At 42.7% G+C, this 22,859-nt stretch overlaps 2 protein-coding genes across 4 annotated transcripts in view; one reads left to right on the forward strand and one right to left on the reverse strand.

The window, feature by feature from the left end:
• Window positions 1–17,224, reverse strand: part of BRCA1 (BRCA1 DNA repair associated) — a 90,760-nt gene extending 73,536 nt beyond the window's left edge. The window contains exons 1-3 of the mRNA XM_053568910.1: window positions 17,163–17,224; window positions 15,972–16,079; window positions 5,488–5,541 (exon numbers count right to left, since the gene is read on the reverse strand). Coding sequence (XP_053424885.1) covers window positions 5,488–5,541; window positions 15,972–16,051 — 134 coding nt within the window. The 5' untranslated portion in view covers window positions 16,052–16,079; window positions 17,163–17,224. The remainder of the gene's footprint in view (window positions 1–5,487; window positions 5,542–15,971; window positions 16,080–17,162) is intronic.
• A 927-nt stretch (window positions 17,225–18,151) lies between these two features.
• Window positions 18,152–22,859, forward strand: part of NBR1 (NBR1 autophagy cargo receptor) — a 47,637-nt gene continuing 42,929 nt past the window's right edge. The window contains exons 1-2 of one of the 3 annotated variants that reach the window (XM_053568918.1): window positions 18,210–18,336; window positions 18,832–18,990. The gene's annotated coding sequence lies outside the window, so the exon portion shown is untranslated. Of the gene's footprint in view, window positions 18,337–18,831; window positions 18,991–22,859 lie in introns of all 3 variants that reach the window. The other 2 variants (XM_053568916.1, XM_053568919.1) reach the window with 2 other exon arrangements.

A 22,859-nucleotide genomic window follows, 5' to 3' on the forward strand; every position in this document is an offset into this window, starting at 1 on the left:
GAGGGCCTAAAAAGACTGAAAAAGCCATTTTAGGACAACACATACAACTGACTCATTGAACAAAAAAATTAGTTCTTACGGGTGTGAGATAAAAAAAAATTCAACTTGGGTGGCACCTGTGGCTCAAAGGAGTAGGGCGCCAGCCACATATGCCAGAGGTGGTGGGTTCAAACCCAGCCCCTGCCAAAAAAAAAAAAAAAAATTTCAACTTTATTCCTCTCAGTTCCTGAAGATGAGTAAGGCATCAACTAATCTGCCCCACAAAAAGACAAAAGATTAACTGGGTGACATCTAACTCCAAAGTCCATACTCTCATTTCTTTTATTTACTATAATCCTATATGTGATTAATAAGTATCTTTCTTATTTATGTTATCCTTTTTTTAATTTTAATTATTATTTTTTGAGACAGAGTCTCAAGCTGTTGCATTGATAGAGTGCTATGGCATCATAGCTCACAGCAATCTCAAACTCTTGGGCTCCAACAATTCTCTTGCCTCAGCCTCCCAAGTAACTGGGACTACAGGAGCCTGCCACAATGCCCAGCTATTTCGTTGTTGTTGTCATTGTTGTTTAGTAGCCCCAGGCCGTGAGTAACCTGCCAGCCCTGGTGTATGTGGCCAGCACCCTAACCACTGAGCTACAGGCACCAAGCCTCTATTATCTTTCTTTATTTTCTTCATCAGCACTAAACATTGAAGATCATCATAGCCGGGTGTTGTGGTGGGCGCCTATAGTCGTAGCTACTTGAGAGGCTGAGGCAAGAGAATCATTTGAATCCAATAGTTTGAGGATGCTGTGAGCTATGACACCACAGCATTCTACTGAGGGTGACAAAGTGAGACTCTATCTTGAAAATAAATAAAAAATAAGGGGCAGCACCTGTGGCTCAGTGAGTAGGGCGCTGGCCCCATATACCAAGAGTGGCGGGTTTGAACGTGGCCCCGGCCAAAATGCAACAAAAAATAGGCAGGCGTTGTGGCAGGCGCCTATAGTCCCAGCTACTCGGGAGGCTGAGGCAAGAGAATTGCCTAAGCCCAAGAGCTGGAGGTTGCTGTGAGCTGTGATGCCATGGCATTCTACCAAGGGCAAAAAAATCAGACTCTGTCCCTAAAAAGCAAACAAATGAATAAATAAATAATAAAATAAAATTTTACCCATAAATGGATTAAATATATATTATGTAAATATACGATTAAAGTCAATTTTACCTATATCTTTCCTTTCCTTTTTTTTTAAAGATAGAGTCTCAGGCTGGAGTACAGTGGAGTCATCATAGTTCACTGTAGCCTCAAACTCCTGGGCTCACATGATCCTTCCACCTCAGCCTCTTGAGTAGCTGGGACCACAGTTGCATGCCACCATGCCCAAACCTATTTCTTTTTACTTTTTAAAAATGTAGCTGCTAGGGCAGCACCTCTGGCTCAGTGAGTAGGGCACCGGCCCCATATACCAAGGGTGGAGGGTTCAAACCCGGCCTCGCCCAAACTGAAAGAACAACAGAAAAAAGTGTAGCTGCTAGAAAGCTTAAGTTACATTTATAGCTCATGTTACATCTGTTTGTACAATAAAGCTGCCAAAAAGTATTACACATTTCATTTGTTGTGAGGAAACTTCAAGATAATGCATAGATGGCTTTTGCTAGATGGGTATTATCATCTTCTTGGTAACCTTCAAGACACATTTCAGAACCATAGGCTTTACCTAGGTCAATAATGCTATTTTATTTTTAGCAATTACAATTCACCTTGAAGAAAGAAAAAAAGAAGAAAAAAATACAATTCACCTTGAGAAAATGTAATTAATACTATTAATGCTTGGGAGTTATTTTTCCTAGCTTTCTCATCATACAGATCAAAATGTTATTTATTATAAAGGTATTACCGAAGAGAGTTCATGGAAAGTTGATTTATCATATGGGCATTACATTGGATCTTTAATTCTAATATTTTTTGTTTGTTTGTTTTGTTTTTTGAGACAGTCTCACTATGTCATGCGCAATAGAGTGCCATGGCGTAACAGCTCACAGCAACCTCAAACTCTTAGGCTTAAGCCACTCTCTTGCCTCAGGCTCCCAGGCAGCTGGGACTACTGGCACCTGCCACAACACCCAGCTACCTTTTTGTTGCAGTTGTCATTGTTATTTAGCAGGCCCTGGCCAGGCTCGAACCGCCATCCTTGGTGTATGTGGCTGGCACCTGTTTTACAAAGTAACAATTTGTGAAGAAATTGGTCCTACACCATAATTATGAGAAGTACTGCTCTAGAAGCCACAAATCATAAAACTAAAAATTTCTGAAGCAGAGAGATAAAGCTATGTTGCCTTGGCCAGAGAGAAGAGGCTGAGGAATCAGAAAGAAACTGTCGGGAACAGATCTAGGCCACTGGGATAACATGGGAAAGGAGTTAAAGATCCTGAAAACGGCCTTCTGGGTTCTTACTGGGACAGAAGAATGGAAAAAAAAATTCACAAAGAGGAAAGAGAAAAACACTAGCTATCTGGCAAACTTGTGCTCAAAGGGGAAAAGGTTTCCTTCAGCTTCAGCCAGCCCTTGTTATCCTTAGATGGAAACATCTTAAGTATCTAATAAAAATTATGGAACACCTTTCTGGAAAAACTTAGATGACTATAATTTTAAATACAATTAAATTTAAGAATGAATATAATTTTAGGAAATTTCTTTCTTTCTTTTTCTTTCTTTTTTTTTTTTAGAACAGAGCCTCAAGCTGTCGCCCTGGGTAGAGTGCAATAGCATCACAGCTCACAGCAACCTCCAACTCCTGGGCTCAAGCGATTCTCCTGCCTCTGCCTCCCAAGCAGCTGGGACTACAGGCGCCCGCTACAACGCCTGGCTATTTTTTGGTTGCAGCCATCGTTGTTTGGTGGGCCCCGGGCTGGATTCAAACCCACCAGCTGAGGTGTACGTGGCTGGCACCTTAGCCGCTTGAGCCACAGGTGCCGAGCCAATTTTAGGATATTTCTAAAAACTGTCCATGAACTTCAAGTTAAGAACTCTTGAACTGGCTCAGTGCCTGTAGCTCAGTGACTAGGGTGCCAGCCACATATACTGGAGCTGGAAGATTCCACTCCAGCCCCAGCCTGCCAAACAACAATGACAACTACAACCAAAAAAAAAAAGAAAAGAAAAATAGCTGGAGCTTGATGCCTGTAGCTCAGTGGCTAGGGTATCAGCCACATACACCAGAGCTGGCAGGTTCAAATCCAGCCCTGGCCTGCCAAACAACAATGACAACTACAACCAAAAAACAGTCAGGCGTTGTGGCGGGTGCCTGTAGTCCCAGATACTTGGGAGACTAAGGCAAGAGACCGCTTAAGCCCAAGAATTTGAGGTTGCTGTTAGCTGTGGTACCACTGCATTCTACCCAGGGCCACAGCTTAAGACTCTGTCTCAAAAAAAAGAACTCTTGAACTAAAAAATTCCTAAAAATTTCATAAGAAATTAATAATTATGTTTGTCAGGAAAGAGAATATGGAAACAGGGATTTTGGGGTGAGAGGGAAATAAACCTGTATCATATATCTTTTTGTGTTAATAAACTCATTACTAGGTACGTGATTTGCTTTTTCAATTAAAGAAAAATTAGACTGGGTGCAGTGGCTCACACCCATAATCTCGGCAATTTCAGAGGCTGAGGCAGGATTGCTTGAGGCCAGGAAATCAAGATCTGTCTAGGCTACATAGTGAGACCCTCTCTAATCCACCCACGCACAAAAAATTTTAAAACATCAACCAGAGGTCGGACCTGGTGGCTTGTGCCTGTAACCCCAGCACTCTGGCAGGCTGAGGTGGATGGATTGCCTGAGCTCAGGAGTTCAAGACTCGCCTGAGCAAGAGTAAGACCCCTGCTTCTAAAAATACCTGGACCTTGTGTTGGTCACCTGTAGCCTCAGCTACTTGGGAGGCTGAAGTAAGAGGATTGCTTGAGCCCAAGAGTTTGAGGTTGCTGTGAGCTATGAGACCATGGCAGTCAAGAGAGGGCGTCAATGTGAGACTGTCAAAAAAAAAAGAAAAAAAAAAAGGCAGCACCTATAGCTCAGTGGGTAGGATGCCGGCCGCATACACCAATGTTGGCGGATTCAAACCTGGCCCGGGCCTGCTGGACAACAATTACAACTGCAACAACAAAAGAAAAATAGCTGGGCATTTGTGAAGGGCACCGGTAGTCCCAGCTTCCTGGGAGGCTGAGGTGGGAGAATCACTTGAGCCCGTGAGTCTAAAGTTGCTGTGAGCTGTGACATTACGGTACTCTATCCAGGGCGACAGCTTGAGACCCTGTCTCAAAAAAAAAGGAAAATAATTAGCCAGGTATGGTGGCTAATGCCTACAATTTTGGCACTGTGGGAGGCTGAGGCAGGTACATTATTTGAGCTCAGAAGTTGGAGACCAGCCTAAGCAAAAGCGAGACCCCCATCTCTGCTAAAAATAGAAAAAAGGAGCTGGGCATCATGGCCAGCACCTGTAGTTGCAACTGTTTGGGAGGATGAGACAAGAGGATCACCTGAGCCCAGGATTTTGAGGTTGCTATGAGCTATGATGCCATGGCAGTCTAGCCAGGGCAACAGAGTAAGACTCTGTCTCAACAACAACAAAAAAGTTAGCCAGGAATGGTGGTGCAAGACTGTAATCCTAGCTACTTTGGAGACTGAGGCAGGAGGATCAACTGAGCCCAGGAGTTTGAAGAGGCTGTAGTGAGCTATGATTGTGCCATCACAATCTGGCCTGGACAGCAGAGCAAGACCCTGTTTCAAAAACAAACAAACAAATAAAACAAACCCCGGATATCAGATCCTTCCTTATCTTCACAAGGATTATGAAGCAGGCAAATTAAACCTTATAAGAGGGAAAGCAGGAAGACATGCAAAAATGAATAGAAGGAAGAAATTGGAAAGGTTAATTCAATTTGCTTATTTGACAATCACTTGAAGTCTGCTTTCACCTATGGAGACAAAAAAACAAATAGTTGGGGCGGCACCTGTGGCTCAGTGGATAGGGCGCCAGCCCCGTATACCGAGGGTGGCAGGTTCAAACCCAGCCCCAGCCAAACTGTAACAAAAAAATAGCCAGGCATTGTGGTGGGCACCTGTAGTCCCAGCTACTTGGGAGGCTAAGGCAAGAGAATCGCCTAAGCCCAGGAGTTGGAGGTGGCTGTGAGCAGTGTAAGGCCACGGCACTCTACCGAGGGCAATAAAGTGAGACTCTGACTCTACAAAAAAACAAAACGAAACAAAAACATAAATAGTTGTTCAAAGTCATTTTATATCACACTAGATATGTCAAAACATTACCAGGAACTATGCCTAAACAAACTTATGATGATTCTGTAAGTATTCTTTGAGACAGAATGAAATAAAGTTGGATTTTTTCCTTGTCACTTAATTGATGAAGCTTCTAAAAACCTGGGTATTTCCTGTGTGATGAATAAACAGAAAAGCTAATAATAGAGCCACATAAAATATTCAGACTTACTTGCAAAATATGTGGTCACACTTTGTGGAAACAGGTTCTTTGATCAACTCCAGACTAGATGGGTAGGGAAAAAAAGAGAATAACTGAAACTCAATGATTTGTTTAAAAATATTTTAAAATTTTATAAAAAATTATGAGAGACTTTACCTAACAAATGAAATCAATGTAACCTGGTTGTACCCTCAGTGAATCCCCTACAATAAAAAAAAAAAAAAATCCGGATAGGCGTGGGTATGGATGAAACGGATTGGCCATTAGTTGATAGTTGTCAAGGCTGGGTGATGTGGTTTATGCTTGCGATCCTAGCACTTTGGTAGACCAAGGCAGGAGAATTAGTTGACCCCAAGATTAAGACCAGCCTGAGCAAGGGCCAAACCTCTTCTTTACAAAAACTAGAAAAATTAGCTGGGCATGGTGGTGCACCCCTGTAGACCAAACTACTTGGGAGGCTAAGGCAGGAGAATTGCTTTAGCCCAGGTGTTTGAGGTTACAGGGGTCTATAATAGTATCTCTGCATCCTAGCACAGGCAGCAGAGAGAGACCCTATCTCAATCGACCCATAAACAAATAGTAAAAAAGTTTAAGCTGTTATAACTGAGTCAAGGTAAGGCTATAAGTTCAATAAACATTAAATGTCTGCTCTGCTACAAGGTAAGAATATAGCTAAAATTATGGTCCTTACCTTCAATGAGCTTTCAGGCATCAAAATAGAATTATATTGATCTCTTCAATACTCAATATTATCGTGAGCATTAAAAAGATTAGCTGATGGGCGGCACCTGTGGCTCAGTCAGTAAGGCACCGGCCCCATATACCGAGGGTGGCGGGTTCAAACCCGGCCCCGGCTGAACTGCAACCAAAAAATAGCCGGGCATTGTGGCGGGAGCCTGTAGTCCCAGCTACTTGGGAGGCTGAGGCAAGAGAATCACTTAAGCCCAGGAGTTGGAGGTTGCTGTGAGCTGTGTGATGCCATGGCGCTCTACCGAGGGCCATAAAGTGAGACTCTGTCTCTACAAAAAAAAAAAACAAGGGCGGTGCCTGTGGCTCAGTCGGTAGGGCGCCGGCTACCGAGGGTGGCGGGTTCAAACCCGGCCCCGGCTGAATTGCAACCAAAAAAAAAATAGCCGGGCGTTGTGGCGGGCGCCTGTAGTCCCAGCTACTCGGGAGACTGAGGCAAGAGAATCACTTAAGCCCAGGAGTTGGAGGTTGCTGTGAGCTGTGTGAAGCCACGGCACTCTACCCAGGGCCATTAAGTGCAAAAAAAAAGATAAAAAGATTAGCTGATGATACTTCATTTGTTTTCTTTTCTTTTTCTTTTTTTGCAGTTTTTTTGGCTGGGGCTGGGATTGAACCTGCCACCTCCGGTATATGGGACCATTACCCTACTCCTTTTAGCCACAGGCGCTGCCCTCTTTTCTTTTTTTGAGACAGAGTTTTATTCCTTCAATAGAGTGTCATGGTGTCACAGCTCACAGCAACCTCAAAATTTTGGGCTTAAGCGAATCTCTTTCCTCAGCCTCCCAACTAGCTGGGACTATAGGTGCCCACCACAATGCACAGCTATTTTTTTGTTGTTGTTGTAGTTCCCATTGTTGTTTACAGGTCCAGGCCAGGTTCGAACCCACCAGCTCCAGTGTATGTGGCCAGTGCCCTAACCACTGAGCTGCAGGTGCCGAGCCCACCGAGCTTCTTCATTTGCTTTCAATGATACATTTTTTTATCTATCATTGTCGGTGCACATTTTATATTTCAACTAAACTCTAAGCTCCATAAAGACAAGAATAGATTCTGCTTACACAGGATTTCTTTTGGATTCCTTCATAGTATTTTTTTCACATGTAATTGTTTTTTCATATTTAACTTAATATGGAAATTTTCAAGCATTTACACAAATAAAATTAAAAAACGAACACCATGTATCATCACCCAGCCTTGACAACTATCAACTAATGGCCAATCTGTTTCATCCATACTCACCCCTATCCAGATTTTTTTTTTTTTATTGTAGGAGATTCACTGAGGGTACAACCAGGTTAAATTGATTGCATTTGTTAGCTAAAGTCTCTGTTATAATTGTGTCCCATCCCCCAAAGGTGTGTCACACACCGTCACCTCCCACCTGCCTCCCTCTTACCCAGATTATTTTTTATTTATTTTTTCTTTTTGTAGAGACAGAGTCTCACTGTACCGCCCTCGGGTAGAGTGCCGTGGCGTCACACGGCTCACAGCAACCTCTAACTCTTGGGCTTCCGCGATTCTCTTGCCTCAGCCTCCCGAGCAGCTGGGACTACAGGCGCCCGCCACAACGCCCGGCTATTTTTTTGTTGCAGTTTGGCCGGGGCTGGGTTTGAACCCGCCACCCTCGGCATATGGGGCTGGCGCCCTACTCACTGAGCCACAGGCGCCGCCTTACCCAGATTATTTTAAAACAAATCTCAGGGTGGTGCCTATGGCACAAGGAGTAGGGCACCAGCCCCATATACTGGAGGTGGCGGGTTCAAACGCGGCCCCAGCCAAAAACTGCAACAACAACAAGAAAAAAACAAAAAAAAAACAAAAAACATATCCCAATCATCATATCATTTCATCTACAAACATTTTAACTATACCCTTAAAAGACAGCAACTTTATTATAACCACGAAACCATTACTGCTAAAAAAATGAATATACTTTCTTCAATATCATCTAATCAATGATGTTCCAATTTTCCTCATCATCTCATAAAAGTTATTATTTTTTTTGAGACAGTCTCACTATGCTACCTTCAGTAGAGTGCCATAGCATCACAGCTCACAGCAACCTTAAACTCTTGGGCTTAAGCAATTCTTTTGCCTCAGCCTCCCTAGTAACTGGGATTACAGGTGCCCACCACAAAGCCCGGCTATTTTTTTGTTGCTGTTGTCATTGTTGTTTAACATGCCCAGGCTGGGTTTAAACTGGCCAGCCTGGGTGTATGTGGCTGGTGCCCTACCCACTGAGCTACGGGTGCTGCCATAAAAATTATTTTTGATAGTTAAATTTATTTAAATCAGGACTGAAACAAGATTCACATATTGCAGTTGGCCGATATGTCTCAAATTCTTTGAATCTATACATTGCCCTTACTTTATTACCACTTTGTCATTTACTTTAAAAATCAGGTCATTTGACCTGTAGAGTTCCCACATTTTTGATGGTAACCCCGTGATGTGGTTTCACATGTATGCTCAGCACCCATAGCTCAGAGAGTAGGGTGCTGGCCACATCCACTGAAGCTGGCAGGTTTGAGCCCGGCCTGGGCCTGCTAAACAACAACTGCAACCAAAAAATAGCCAGGCTTTTGGGCAGGTGCCTGTAGTCCCAGCTACTCAGGAGGCTGAGGCAAGAGAATCGCTTAAGCCCAAGAGTTTGAGGGTGCTGTGAGCTTTCATGGCACTCTACCCAGGGTGACATAGTGAGACTGCCTCACAGAGAGAGAAAAAAAAAAAGCATGTTCCTCTAGTTCAGTGGTTCTCAACCATCCTAATGCTGCGACCCTTTAATACAGTTCCTGTGGGTTGCGACCCACAGGTTGAGAACCCCTATTCTAGCCTCTTTATTCCCTGTAAACTAGACCTACAGGTTTAATCAAATTCAGGTTCAATTTTTTAGTAAGAACACCATACAGATGATACTGTGTTCTTTTATTAGACTACTTCGGGAAGGTCATGATGTTTCTTTCATAATTACTTTGTAAAAACTCATTAAAGGAAATTTAGAAAATAAGCTTAGAAAAATAAACAAAATTTGAGAAACTACTCATGCAAAGTCCCATCCCTGTTTATCCACAAAATCTCCAGGACCTCCTGGTATTAATTCATTTAGTAATATAAGAAGTATTTATTGAGCATCCACTACTATATTCGAGCAATGTTCTTGGAGATGGCAACACAGCGTGAACAAAATAAAGCCTGACATCATAGAGCTTACATTCTAGTTGTGGTAGACAGTTGATAAAGAAATAGAGAACATATGGGAATAACCATTAAAGAGAAAAATAAAGCAGGGTAAGGGAAAACAGGGAGTGCAATGTTATGTGTTGGGGGAGAGGTCTCACTGAAAAGGTGACACTGGAAGACAGACAAATAATGCGAGGAAACAAGCCATGTAACAAATGGGGAAAGGGCATCCCAGAAGAGAAGGAGCAGAGAAGACAAGCCCTGAGCAAGACCATGACAATAGGATAGCAGGTAGGACTGGGCAGTAGGAAGGAATGATTCAGGAGGACGTAGTAGGAAAAGATACCAGAATGTAGCTGGGAGCCTGAGTAGGTAGGAACCTATAGTCTATTTTAAATCTTTAGCTTTATTCTGAATGCAAGCTTACAAAACTGATTTTTGGTGAAGTTCAGGCAGGACATCAAAGATAGGTAACCTGGTAGTGTAAATATTTAACTTTTTAGAAAAGGATCACAAGAAAAGCTGGGAGACAATAACCTCATTGTGAAGGGTTTGGTAATACAACTCTTGTAATCATGGGGTTTCTGACGCAGCACGGGGCAATGAAAAGAAAAAAACATTGGACTAAGCCAGAAAGCTGGGTTTCTACTAGTAGTCATCTTTATTAGCAGAGCAATCTTGGGCCAACAACTCCACCTGAACCTCAATTTCCTTCTGTCACTCATCCTGTCATTCTCCTTGGGCTACTGCAAGAATAAAATTAAATGCTACTTAGGAAAATGTTTCACAATCTAAGAGGACTTGTACCTATGTTGGCATTATTGGGACAAAATATGACTGTAGAAAAAAGACAAACAAGGCTTGGTGCCTGTTGCTCTGTGGTTAGGGCACCGGCCACATATACGGGGGCTGGTGGTTTCAAACCCAGCCCACGCCTGTTAAACAACAATGACAGCTACAACAACAACAAAATAGCCAGGGGGTTGTGGTGGGTGCCTGTCGTTCCAGCTACTTGGAAGGCTGAGGCAAGAGAATCGCTTAAGCCCAAGAGTTTGAGGTTGCTGTTGAGCTGTGACACCAGGGCACTCTACCGAGGGCAACATAGTGAGACTCTGTCTCAAAAAAAAAAAAGATAAACAGCCCTGACAAAGAGAACTCTGATTTGTCACTATTTCTGACCTACGAAAGACATCGAAGAAATTCTCAGTAAAAGAGAAATTGGATTTTATAATACCAGATGGCTTCCATTCTCACCACTAACGCAATTCTGAAATAATTACATAATTATATGGTAATTATAATCCAGGCTATACAAACACACTCTATACACAAACTTTGAACTGATGAAAACGCCAATATGTAAAAAGGTAATGACAACTGAAAGAAGAATGTTAAGTGGTAATAGGAAAAAGATAAAAATGTTCCCCTCTGGGTCCTGATGAGAGTAAATGTTTACTATTAAACTGATTGAATATTTTAAACACTTTTCAAACCAAGCAATATTTTAGGTCTATTGCATATTGGCAGTTGAGCTTCCAACTGGATAATGACTGGAAAAAGAAGCTAGGTTTAGGTCTGAAAAACAACCATGCAGCAGGATACACACTTCAGCAAATTCTTCGAAAGTCAAAAATTTCTTATAGTCAGATGCAAAAAGAAAGAATTACTGATTATCAGAAATAACTGCCATAGTGACTTAAGAGCCAATAGAAGGAAGAGGCCAGTTCAGGAGACCTAAAACAGGCTAAAAACCGACCCCATGTCTACCCAAGTAAGTAACATTCCAGGCACAGTCAATATTAACACAATGCAAATTGTGCTAGTCTAGGCATCATAAGAAAAAACAAAAAAAGACATCCTAAAGTAGGTATGATCTCTATCCTAGAAATTCCCATAGAAATGAGCTTAAAAGCTTTTAAAAATCAGGCAGGCACAGTGACTCACACCTATAATCCTAGCACTCTGTGAGACTGAGGTTAGTGGATTCCTTGAGGTCAGGAATTGGAGACTAGACTGAGCAAGAGTGAGACCCGAATCTCTACTAAAAATAGAAGAAAAACTAGCCCCGTGTGGTAGCACATGCCTGTAGTCCCAACTACTCAGGAAGTTGGGGCAAGAGGATTGCTTGGGCCTAAGAGTTTGAGGTTTCTGTGAGCTATGATGACCCCACAACACTCTAGACTGGAGTAACAGAGTGAGACTCTTGTCTCAAACAAAACAAAACAAAAAACTGTTAAAAATTAATGTATCTCACATTTAAGTCATTGGAGTGAGCCACGCTCAGGTTGTGGGAATAAAATGGCGGGGAAGAAAAAAAAAATTAATGTATCTCTAACAAAAAAGCAGGAAAAAAATAATAAGATAGAAAACAATAGTTGAGTGAAAATAAACTTTCACTCAACTTTCATTCTTACATTTTAAATTTTTATATATCTGAGTTTTTAATTGGTTTAATTTGCCAGGATGAGAAAGAATATTTTTATGACTGAGTCTATTGGAAATGTAAAAACAGGGGCAGCGCCTGTGGCTCAGTGAGTAGGGCACTGGCCCCAGATACCAAGGGTGGTGTGTTCGAACCCAGCCCCGGCCAAACTGCAACAAAAACTAGCCAGGTGTTGTGGTGGGCGCCTGTTAGTCCCAGCTACTCGGGAGGCTGAAGCAAGAGAATCGCCTAAGCCCAAGAGCTGAGCTGGAGGTCGCAGTGAGCTGTGACACCATGGCACTCTACTGAGGGTAACAGAGTGAAACTGACGCAGCACAGGGCAATGAAAAGGATCCAAATGCCACACTATTGAGGATTTGTTTTTCTTTTTGTAGGAATGGAGTCTCACTATGTTGGCCAGGCTGATCTTATACTCCTGTCCTGCAATCTTCCCACCTCAGCCTCCCAAACTGCTAGGATTACAGGCATGAGCCACTGCACTGGCTATTGAGGATTTTTTGATCGCTATAATTATCGTTAAGTTTTCTGCCTTTTTTTTTTTTTTGTAGAGACAGTCTCACTTTGTCGCCCCCTATAGAGTGCCATGGCATCACACAGCTCACAGCAACCTCTAACTCCTGGGCTTAGGTGATTCTCTTGCCTCAGCCTCCTGAGTAGCTGGGACTACAGGCGCCCGCCACGAGGCCTGGCTATTTTTTTTGTTGTTGTTGCAGTTTGGCAGGGGCCAGGTTTGAACACGCCACCCTCAGTATATGGGGCCGGCACCCTACTCACTGAGCCACAGGTGCCACCCAAGTTTTCTACTTTTTCAAAAGCAATTTTTTTCTTACAATGGCACTGCCTGTTTCCCTGGGTCTGATGTTTCATACATTAGGCTGTAAATCTTGTTTTGCTCTTGTTTTTGTTTGGCTAAAATGTTGACAGGCAAGGAAGAAGATAGTTGTTTATAAATCTTTTTATCTCTGAAAACAACTTACATTTCCTTAATCTTATTGACTCCAAATATGCAAAACAACTTACTTTTATGAACCACAACAACTTTACTTCAATTTACCTTCCTTTATTGAGAGTAAGGAGGAACAAGTGCAACTTTTCAATTTATTTTTTGAGTGTTACCTACCACTAACCACCGCCATATTTTATTTATTTCAGATTAATATGAGGGTACAAACGGTTAGGTTACAATGTTTGCATTTATTAGGTAAATTCCCCTGTTATAGTTGGGTCCCCCACCCAAGAGGTGTGCATTAGGTGAGAGCACATCAATCCCCTTTCCTCCTTCCCTGTCCCGCAACTTAAATTGAATCAAGCTTTTCTCTTGTGTGGGTGTATATTAGTTTGTACCATCACCATATTTTATAAAATTAAACTACTGGGGCCCAGGCATAGTGGGTCACGCCTGTAATCTTAGCACATGGGAGGCCAAGGCGAGTGGATTGCCTGAGCTCATGGGTTCAAGAACAACCTGAGCCACATGGAGACCTCATCTCTAAAAATAGCTGGGCACTGTGGCAGGCACCTGCAGTCCCAGCTACGCGGGAGGCTGAGGCAAGAGAACTACTTGAGCTCAAGAGTTTGAGGTTGCTGTGAGCTATGATGACACAGCACTCTACTGACAGCAACAAGATGAAACTGTCTCAAAATAAATAAATAAAATAAACTATTGGCTGGGCATAGAGGCTCATGCCTATAATCCAAGCACTCTGGGAGGCCAAGGTGGGAGGATGGCTTGAGTCCCGAAGTTTGAGGTTGCTGTTAGCTAGGCAGAGTGAGAGTCTGTCTTTAAAAATAAAAAAAATTAAACTATCAAAGAACAAATTTAGTTTATTATTTAATTCATTCAATAAATGTTTAGTGAGTGGCTACTACTAACACTACTATGTTCCAAGGAAACTTCTAACTACTGAGGATACAGAAGTACATAAAGAAAACAAAAACCTCTGCCTTCTCGGAGTTTATATTTTGTGGTGGTAGAGATACAGAATAAGTAAATTATACAGAATGTCAGATAGTAAGTGTTCTGAAGAAAACAAAGTAGGAAAAGTGAGCCAAGCAATTATCAGGGGAATAACATTCCAGGCAGAAGGAATAGAAAGTATAATAGCTCAGAGGGAAGAGACTATGGTGCAGGTCTGAAAAACAGTTAAAAAGACCAGAATGACCACAGTAGATAGTAAGAGGAGAGAGAAGGCAATAATTCTTCTTATTTTCCTTTCTGATATATTTTTTTTTTGAGACAGAGTCAAGCTGTTGCCCTGGATAGAGTGCCGTGGCATCATAGCTCATTGCACACAACGACCTCCAGCTCCTGGGTTCAAATGACTCTCTCGCCTCAGTTTTTCTATTTTAGTAGAGATGGGGTCTTGCTTTTGCTTAGGCTGGTCCTGAACTCATGAACTCAAGCTATCCACCCCTTTCTGATTTTTTTTAACCAAGAGATTCTGATATATGAATTTTTCATTTCTTGTATAGATTTAGGAGAAACTTTAGAGATTATCTAATGGCTGCTTTTGGTTCTTAACCTTTGTTGTGCCATGGACCTCCTCAGAGACATGCTCTTAAATAAATGCATAAAATAAAAAAAAATTAACAAAAAACTAATTATATTGAAATACAGTTCTATCTATAGGCTTCCAAAGGTCCTAGAGGGTCTGCAAGTTAAGAAGTCTTGAAACACACAAGAGATCTTTCTGAGGTAATGGAAATGTTCTCTTTTAGGGCCTGGGTTACACATATACACACATTTGTAAAAATTCATTGACTTGTATGCTTAAGATGTCTGCATTCCATTGTAAGTAAGTTACATCTCGATTAAAAAAAAAAAACTTTAATATCTCTTTTTTTTTTTTTTTTTTTTTTATGAGAGTCTCAAACTGTCACCCTGGGTAGATACTGTGGTGTCATCGCTCACAGCAACCTCCAGCTAGGGCTTAGTAGAGATGGGGGTTCACTTTTGCCAGGCTCGTCTTGAACCTGTGAACTCAGGCAATCCACCAGTCTCGGCCTCCCAGAGTGCTGGGATTACAGGTAGGAGCCAAGGGCGCCCAGTGCCCAGCCAAATACCTCTTTTCAAAAACTTGAAAACCTCTTAATCTTAGAGATAAAGAAAAACAAAAGCTCAGTCAGACTTGGTAAAGACTCTCAAGACTTACAGGATTGGTATTTAAATGTACTTCCAAAGACTTATCGCCTCATAGACACCAATCTTTGGTGATTTTATTGTCATTCCAAATACTCAAGCGGGTTTTAAAGCGCTAGAAGAGAAAGCCCAAATGCCACTGATTTATCCAAGCCACATTCCCTGCCCCCAATGCATGTGTTGAAGACGTAAACAGGGAGAAGGAAAGGCATAAGGAAAAAAAAGGACTGTCTATATTTTAAAAGTTCTTCAGTTAAGGAAAGCAGTAACTCTAATAGTCTGATCTTTTGTTCTTCTTTTGAGACAGTCTCATTTTGTCACCCTGGGTAGAGTGCCGAGGCATCTAGCTCATAGCAACCTCAAATTCTTGGGCTTAAGTGATTCTCTTGCTTCAGCCTCCCCAGCAGCTGGGACTAAAGGCGCCCACCACAACGCCTGGCTATTTTTAGACAGGGTTCTTGCTCTTGCTCAGCCTGCACTTGGTCTCGAAATCCTGAGCTCAGGCAATCTACACTCCTCAGCCTCCCACAGTGTTGGAATTACAGGCGTTAGCCACCACGCTTGCCCCCACCTACTCCTTTAAAAACAGAGTCTCACTACTGCCTAGGCTAGAGTGCTGCGGCCTCGGACTAGCTCAAAGCAATCTTGAACTCCTGGGTTCAAGTGATCCTCCTGCCACAGTCTCCTGCATAGCTTGGACAACAGGCAGGTCCCACTATGCCCAGCTAATTTTTTGTATTTTTAGTAGAGGCAGGGTCTCAATCTTGCTCAGGCTGGTCTCAAACTGAAGAGCTCAAGGGATCCTCCTGCCTGGGCTTCCCAGAGTGCTAAGATTACAGGCATGAGCCACCAAGCCAGCCTAATACCCTGATCTTTCTAGACATATTTTTCTCTTCCTGCAATGTAAGGTCAATTCCATTCATTTGCATAGGAGATAATCATATAAGGAAGAACCCAAATTAATAAACTCTCCTGTTGACTTACCAGATTGGACACTCTAAGATTTTCTGCATAGCATTAAGGACATTTTGTACTTCTTGAATGGAAACCACAGATAAATCCATCTTTCTCTTCCGATGAATTTTAATACTTCTAAAAAAAAATAAAAGATATACCTACATTTAAAAAGCACTTAGGTTTATAAAAATGACAGTTCAATTGTATGAAGTATTATTTTTAGTTATTTATTTTTTAAAAGGAATCTCAGTTGATCTGGGATCATAGCTCACAGAAACCTCAAATTATTGGGTTCAAGTGATTGTCTTGCCTCAGCCTCCTGGATAGCTGGGGCTACAGGCACCCACAATGCCAGTTTTAGAGACAGGATCTTGCTCTTGCTCAGGCTAGTCTCAAATTCCACATCTCTGGGGATCCACCCTCCTCAGCTTCCCACCCTTAAGTATTATTTTTAAATAAGAGACTCTTTAAAGTTGAGACATTTCAGAATTATACCAAATAAATGACAAAAGCCCTTATATTTAATTTTAATGATTCTATTAGTTGCTCTTTGTAATTAGACAATCTGATTTCTCTATTTTTTTCTCAAAGAAAGGAAAAGCCACAGTGGAGTGACTAACCAGGAGGGAGTAGTAGTAGCTTTCTCCGAACATCCTGCCTGTTTTCTGTTTCTTGCTTAAAACCAAAACCAACAATGAAAAAAACAACACTAGCCCATGCTTCCCACCCCTACCCTTCCCCGGGGACTTGTACTCATCTCAGGACCCTCCAAAAGCGCATTCCTGCCGCAGCCACGTTACTACCCAAGCCCCTCTAACTTCTTCTTGTCCCTTCTCAGAAACGTGTATGGATCCTTTTCTTAAGGGTCCTTTCTCTCACAAAATCCTATCTCCTCCCCTTCCTAGTTATGTTCCTGCCCTTTCTTCTTCCTCAAGGTCTCCTTATATCCGTGGTGTCCCCCTCAAGGCGTATTACAGTTCCTATCTCCAGGATTCTTCCTTGGACACACCGTGCCCTCTTCGGGGGATGATCTCCTCTTGACCGAGAAACTGCCCCCATGTTCATAACGTCTTAGTCCCCTCAGGTTCCACTCCTGAGCCGGATGAACACCATCTTGCTCTCCTTCAGGAGTCCAATCTCCTCATATGTTTCCCACCTACTCCCTGGAACATCCTATTGGCCCCCTCCCTTCCCCGGGGCTGTACAGCCTTTACTCACAGCAAAGTGTGCGGGTTCCCGGGCCCAGAGGCCCTGTTATCTGACGGACACCTCACCCCGGACTGTCCTTGGTCCAGAACGTCTACGCTTACTCTGCCGCGCAGTCGCAGTTTCAATTTATCCGTAATTCCCGCGCTTTCTTGTCTCCAGGGAAACCGGCCGATGACGCCAAGGGATAACCTCTCAGAATAGCGGAAGGGCGGGACAAAAACACCCGAGAAGCTCTCATAGCTCCGGATTGGTCACTGACATTTTGTCCCTGACTGACGTAATTAGAAAGAGACGGAAGGGAAAGAATTTGACCCGAATTTGGTATTGGGCGCCTGCCGTCTAGCTCTACGTTTCCAGTTGCGGCTTATTACGTCACAGTAATTGCTGTGCCAGGGTCAGAATCGCTATCTGAGACCTTAATACGAGCTGGCAGGAACACTGTGGCGATAGTGCCCAAGGCAATTGGAAGAAGAAGCCCCATTTCCCCCCCCTTTTTCCGCCGGAATGGACGTCTCCACTTTATGTAAATAAAAGGACGGGGGGGGGAGAGAAACTACGATTTCCAGCATGCACTGCGGAGTGAAAGGCCTTCGCCACAGTGTTCCTTCCAAACTGTAGTCTTATGGAGAGCAGTTTCCATACCGGTTGCGGGCACAATTCTCACGGAAACATAGTTGATAGGTTGGAGACCTCCTTTGCGGTTATGCATTTCAAAAGCTATGGATTGGACTGTTATGTTCCTGAGGGCGGGGAATAGGTTAAACAACCTACAAGTCCCAGGAAACTACAATTCCCATCGAACCCCGCGAGCCTCGTGCAAGTAGTCTTCTAAGGTCAGTGACCTGAGGGAACGCAAAGGGCGCTGCGTTTGCCTAGGAAGGGGAAATCCGCTGTGGCCCACGTCTGCGCACTCGTAGTTCCGCCCCTCTGCCCGGGTGTTTGTTATTGTTTTGCGGGTTCAGGATGTTTCTGCCCCGCCCCAGCAACGCAGTTTGACCAATCAATGGGGTGGTATTTTTGATGGACAAGTAGTCAGAGCCAATCACCATGTCGAAAACTCAGAGGGCCTAGGCCCGCTCTCTCTCCGCCATGTTAGATTTGCCCCGCCGGGGTAGCAGCGGAGTTGGCAACCAGCGGTCTTTGCAGTGGCCTCTGGCGGGCGCCCCCCGGGGGCGGGAAGCGGGTAAGGAAACAGCTGTGGTTACCTAAGGCTGGGGTTACGTCGCCCTGAGAGGGCTTTGAGAAGTTCAGGGAAGGAATCTTGCAAAGAAGAGGGGCGACTTTTTCTGTGCCCGGGGCCAGCAGATCCTTTTTAGTGACTGGATGAGAGAGCCATTCGTGTTCTTAGGGACCGAGGGGCTGCCGGAGAAATGGAGGTTCGGCGATTCAGAATGCCCAACTTCTTTTAATGGAAGGCCAAGACTCTCCAATACAGAGGTCCTAGGCGAAGGAAATGAGAGTCTTCGTGGGGGTGGTGACACTATCTTGGGGACATGGAATGCTAGGAAACGAGAGCTGGAAGACTGAGATGAAGTCTGCAAGTAAAAAAAATGACACTACTCACTCATCCTCCTTTTCTCATAGCCTTGTTTTTGAGACCCTTTAAAAAGAGATCTCCATGGTCAGGGATCTTCGGTATTGAAAAAGCACTGTTTGTCCTTTTTGTCAAACATTTCAGGTCACACATTTTTAAGCTTGGATAGCTTGGCTTATACAGGCCTCTGATGAAGACAGAAATCAAAGCTCAGGTAGCCAGGTCTGCTACATTAAAGGGACTTTTTTGAGGGCGGGAGCAGAAAGACGACGTAGAGGAAAAGCTGACTTGTGCCAAGCGAAGGTGAGTCAGTGACATGAACTTACTATAATAATGCCAGTTATGAAAGCTGAACTCCTAGGCTACAGCTGCATGACGGTAATGGTTTAAACTTTAGGGGCAGACTGGATAAACCATGGCTTGGTGTTTCTACAAGTTTAAGATTAATGCTCATACTGAAAGAATTTTCACATGTCCACCAAAAAGAGATGTTTCTTTATGAAGACCTGGATATAGTCCAGCTAAACTAGAATCTCCCACTTCCTGTTTTCTCTCTACTGGCAGACTAGCAGGATAAAATTCCCAAGTATCTAAATTAATTTCCTGTTTTGTAATTTAAGAAAAAGAGGACGATTAGTTTCCTTCTGGACTCTCAAAAGTGTGGAAGTGTGTTTTTTGAAGTTCGGAAGTGAGAATTTATTTCAGAATGTCCACTTATTTAGGTGGTAAACTTGTTCCTAGGTAGAGGTAAAGAATGGAGAAAATTTGGGGAGAAAGTCTTGGTGTTTAAAAAATGTCCCTAATCTTCATAGTTCAAGGTTCTTAAAATGACAGTGCCAGTTGTATTTTTCCTCAGGGCAGTGCATAACACTATGGAAAATGTACTATTTTAAGCTTCTAAAGACTAATTTATTGTAATATTTCTTATATTTGAATATTTTCAAAAAACTTGCACACACATTTTAATTTTATACTTTTGCTAACATTGTGAGGTAGTTAAAACAGATATATTAATTAGGTTTATTTTATAAAGAAGTGAAACTCAGAGGGAAACTGATTTGCTCGCAGTTGTATGGCTAGTAATGGGCCAGAACTGTGTCCAGAACCCAAGTCTTTTTCCCCTTGTGTTCCCTCCACCCCCACACTACAAACACCTGGGACTTTTTTTTTTTTGTGGTTTTGGCTGGGGCTGGGTTTGAACCCACCACCTCTGGCATATGGGACCGACGCCCTACTCCTTGAGCCACAGGCGCCACCCAAACACCTGGGACTTAATCTTTTTCCTCTCAAACTATTTTTACATAAGGTTATGTAAACGAATCAATTCAGCATAACAATTCATCAGTAAAAAATCCTTAATAACAAACTAATTTGGTGGCCTAGGCTTTGGAGTGTAAAGAATAAAAAGTTTTCTTTTTTTAAAAAAAGAAAAATGGTTAAAAAGAGATACTTGGGCCTCGTCGGGTGGCTCCCGCCTGTAATCTTAGCACTCTGGGAGGCTGAGGAGGGAGAATCTTTGGAGCTCAGGAGTTCGAAACCAGCCTAAGTCAGAGGGAGACCTCATCTCTACTAAAAATAGAAAAATAAGCCAGGTGTACTGGCAGCGAGTGCCCAGCTGCTCAGGCTGAGGCCAGAGGATCGCTTGAACCCAGGAGTTTGAGGTTGCTGTCAGCTAGGCTGACAGAGTGAGACTGTGTCTTAAAAAGAGAAAATAGATACTTGATTAAGGAATTGTTAACTTCTTAGGTATGATAATGGTATCAAGATTAAAAAAAAACTTTACAGGGCTCCGGTACAGCTCAGTGGCTGGGGGGCCAGCCACATACACTGTAGCTGGCGGGTTTGAATCCAGCCTGGGCCTGCCAAACAACAATGACAAACCAAAAAATAGCTGAGTGTTGTGGTGGGTGCCTGTAGTCCCAGCTACTTGGGAGGCTGAGGCAGGAGAATCGCTTGAGCCCAGGAGTTGGAGGTTGCTGTGAGCTGTGATGCTACACTTGAAACTCTGTCTCAAAACAAAAAGAAATTGAGGTGCATACTCAATTACTTATGGATAAAAAGATAGATGTCTGTCCAAATAATCCACTAGGGAAAGGTTATCACTGTAACAGGTTGGTCCTGAGTTGATAATGGTGGAAGCAACTGATAGGTCTATTTGGATTCATTATTATTTTCTGTACTTCTGTATAAGTTCAAATTTTTTCATAATTTTTTTTTGTTTTGTTTTGTTTTATTTATTTTTTTTATTAAACCATAGCTGTGTACATTAGTATGATCGTGGGGCACCATACACTTGGTTCATAGATCGTTTGACACATTTTCATCACATTAGTTAACATAGCTTTTGTAGCATTTTCTTTTTTTTTTTTTTTTTTTTTGTGATTTTTGGCCGGGGCTGGGTTTGAACCCGCCACCTCCGGCATATGGGACCGGCGCCCTACTCCTTGAGCCACAGGCGCCGCCCAACTTTTGTAGCATTTTCTTAGTTATTTTGCTAAGACCTTTACATTCCACATTTACTAGGATTCACATATACCCTTGTAAGATGCACCGCAGGTGTAATCCCATTAATCCCCCTCCCTCCCCCCTCCCTCCCCTCCCTTTCCCCTTTCTCCCTAAAATTGTATATGTACACCATGGAATATTATGCAGCCTTAAAGAAAGATGGAGACTTTACCTCTTTCATGTTTACATGGATGGAGCTGGAACATATTCTTCTTAGTAAAGTGTCTCAAGAATGGAAGAAAAAGTACCCAATGTACTCGCCCTTATTATGAAACTAATGTAGGACCTTCACATGAAAGCTATAACCCAGTCATAATTTTTTTTTTTGACACACAGTCTTACTATGTCACAGCTCACAGCAACCTCAAACTCATGGGCTTAAGTGATTCTCTTGCCTTAGCCTCCCAAGTAGCTGGGACTACAAGTGCCCACCACAACGCCCAGCTATTTTTTTCTGTTGTTGTTGTTTTTTTTTTTTTTTGTAGAGACAGAGTCTCACTTTATGGCCCTCGGTAGAGTGCCGTGGCCTCACACAGCTCACAGCAACCTTTAACTCCTGGGCTTAAGTGATTCTCTTGCCTCAGCCTCCCGAGTAGCTGGGACTACAGGCGCCCGCCACAATGCCCAGCTATTTTTTGGTTGCAGTTTGGCCGGGGCTGGGTTTGAACCCTCCACCCTTGGTATATGGGGTCAGCGCCCCACTGACTGAGCCACAGGCGCCGCCTGTGTTGTTGTATTTTTAGCTGACCCCGGGTCGGATTTGAACCCACCAGCCTTGGCGTATGTGGCTGGCACTCTACTCACTGAGCTACAGATGCTGCCCTTCATAATTTTTTTGAATTATACTTTGGTTAAAACATTAGCTGACTACAGTCAGTTTAGTATTGGGGCAAGGGGAGAGGCAGGGGTATAGATTAAATGAGGGTATCCTTGAATTGATTGTTGTAACCAGATGTTCATTACTCTCTACTTGTATGTTTGAAGTTCCTCATAGAAAATAAAATTGGTAGACCACAAAAGTAGACTACTAAAACATAGTAACTTGGATTAAGGGTGTTGGATGCTACCCCTGTGTAGTTTTTGGCTTCTAGATTGTTTAAATTGACTAGAAAACCTACGTTCTCAAGTTAGGAAAAGGCTGCTTGCTGCTTCTCCAAGAAAATGTAGAATGATACTTTCAAGTCAGAAAACAATACAAGTTCTCTGAGGGTAGAGACAGTGTGTCTTATCCATGGTCTTGGTTAATCTCCTGCTAGTAGTATTTGCTTAATCCATAAATCATCATAAAGTACCCTAAACTCACCTAGATTTTAGAAATGCTAGGTGATTTCTGTGACTATAGTTAAAATTTAAATACAGTAAAATCTCTGTTAATTGACCATGCAAGAGACTGTAACAAACTGATGAACCAACTGATGAACATACAGAGGTCAATATAAGGAACTAGGCCAACTGTACTGATAAGTACATGTAGTATATGTCCAGTATATGAAAATTAGGTTAACTTAAGGAAATGGTCGGTGTAGGGATGTGGTAAACTATGGAGGTTCTATTGTACTCTCAGCAGACTTTTATTTCTAATGTGGAAATTTCTAATAACGTTAATAATTTTTTTAAACTTTTTTTTTTTTTTTGAGATAGGGTCTCATTTTTGTTGCACAGGCTAG

Source organism: Nycticebus coucang, chromosome 18, assembly GCF_027406575.1.
Source record: "Nycticebus coucang isolate mNycCou1 chromosome 18, mNycCou1.pri, whole genome shotgun sequence".
Taxonomy (NCBI): domain Eukaryota; kingdom Metazoa; phylum Chordata; class Mammalia; order Primates; family Lorisidae; genus Nycticebus; species Nycticebus coucang.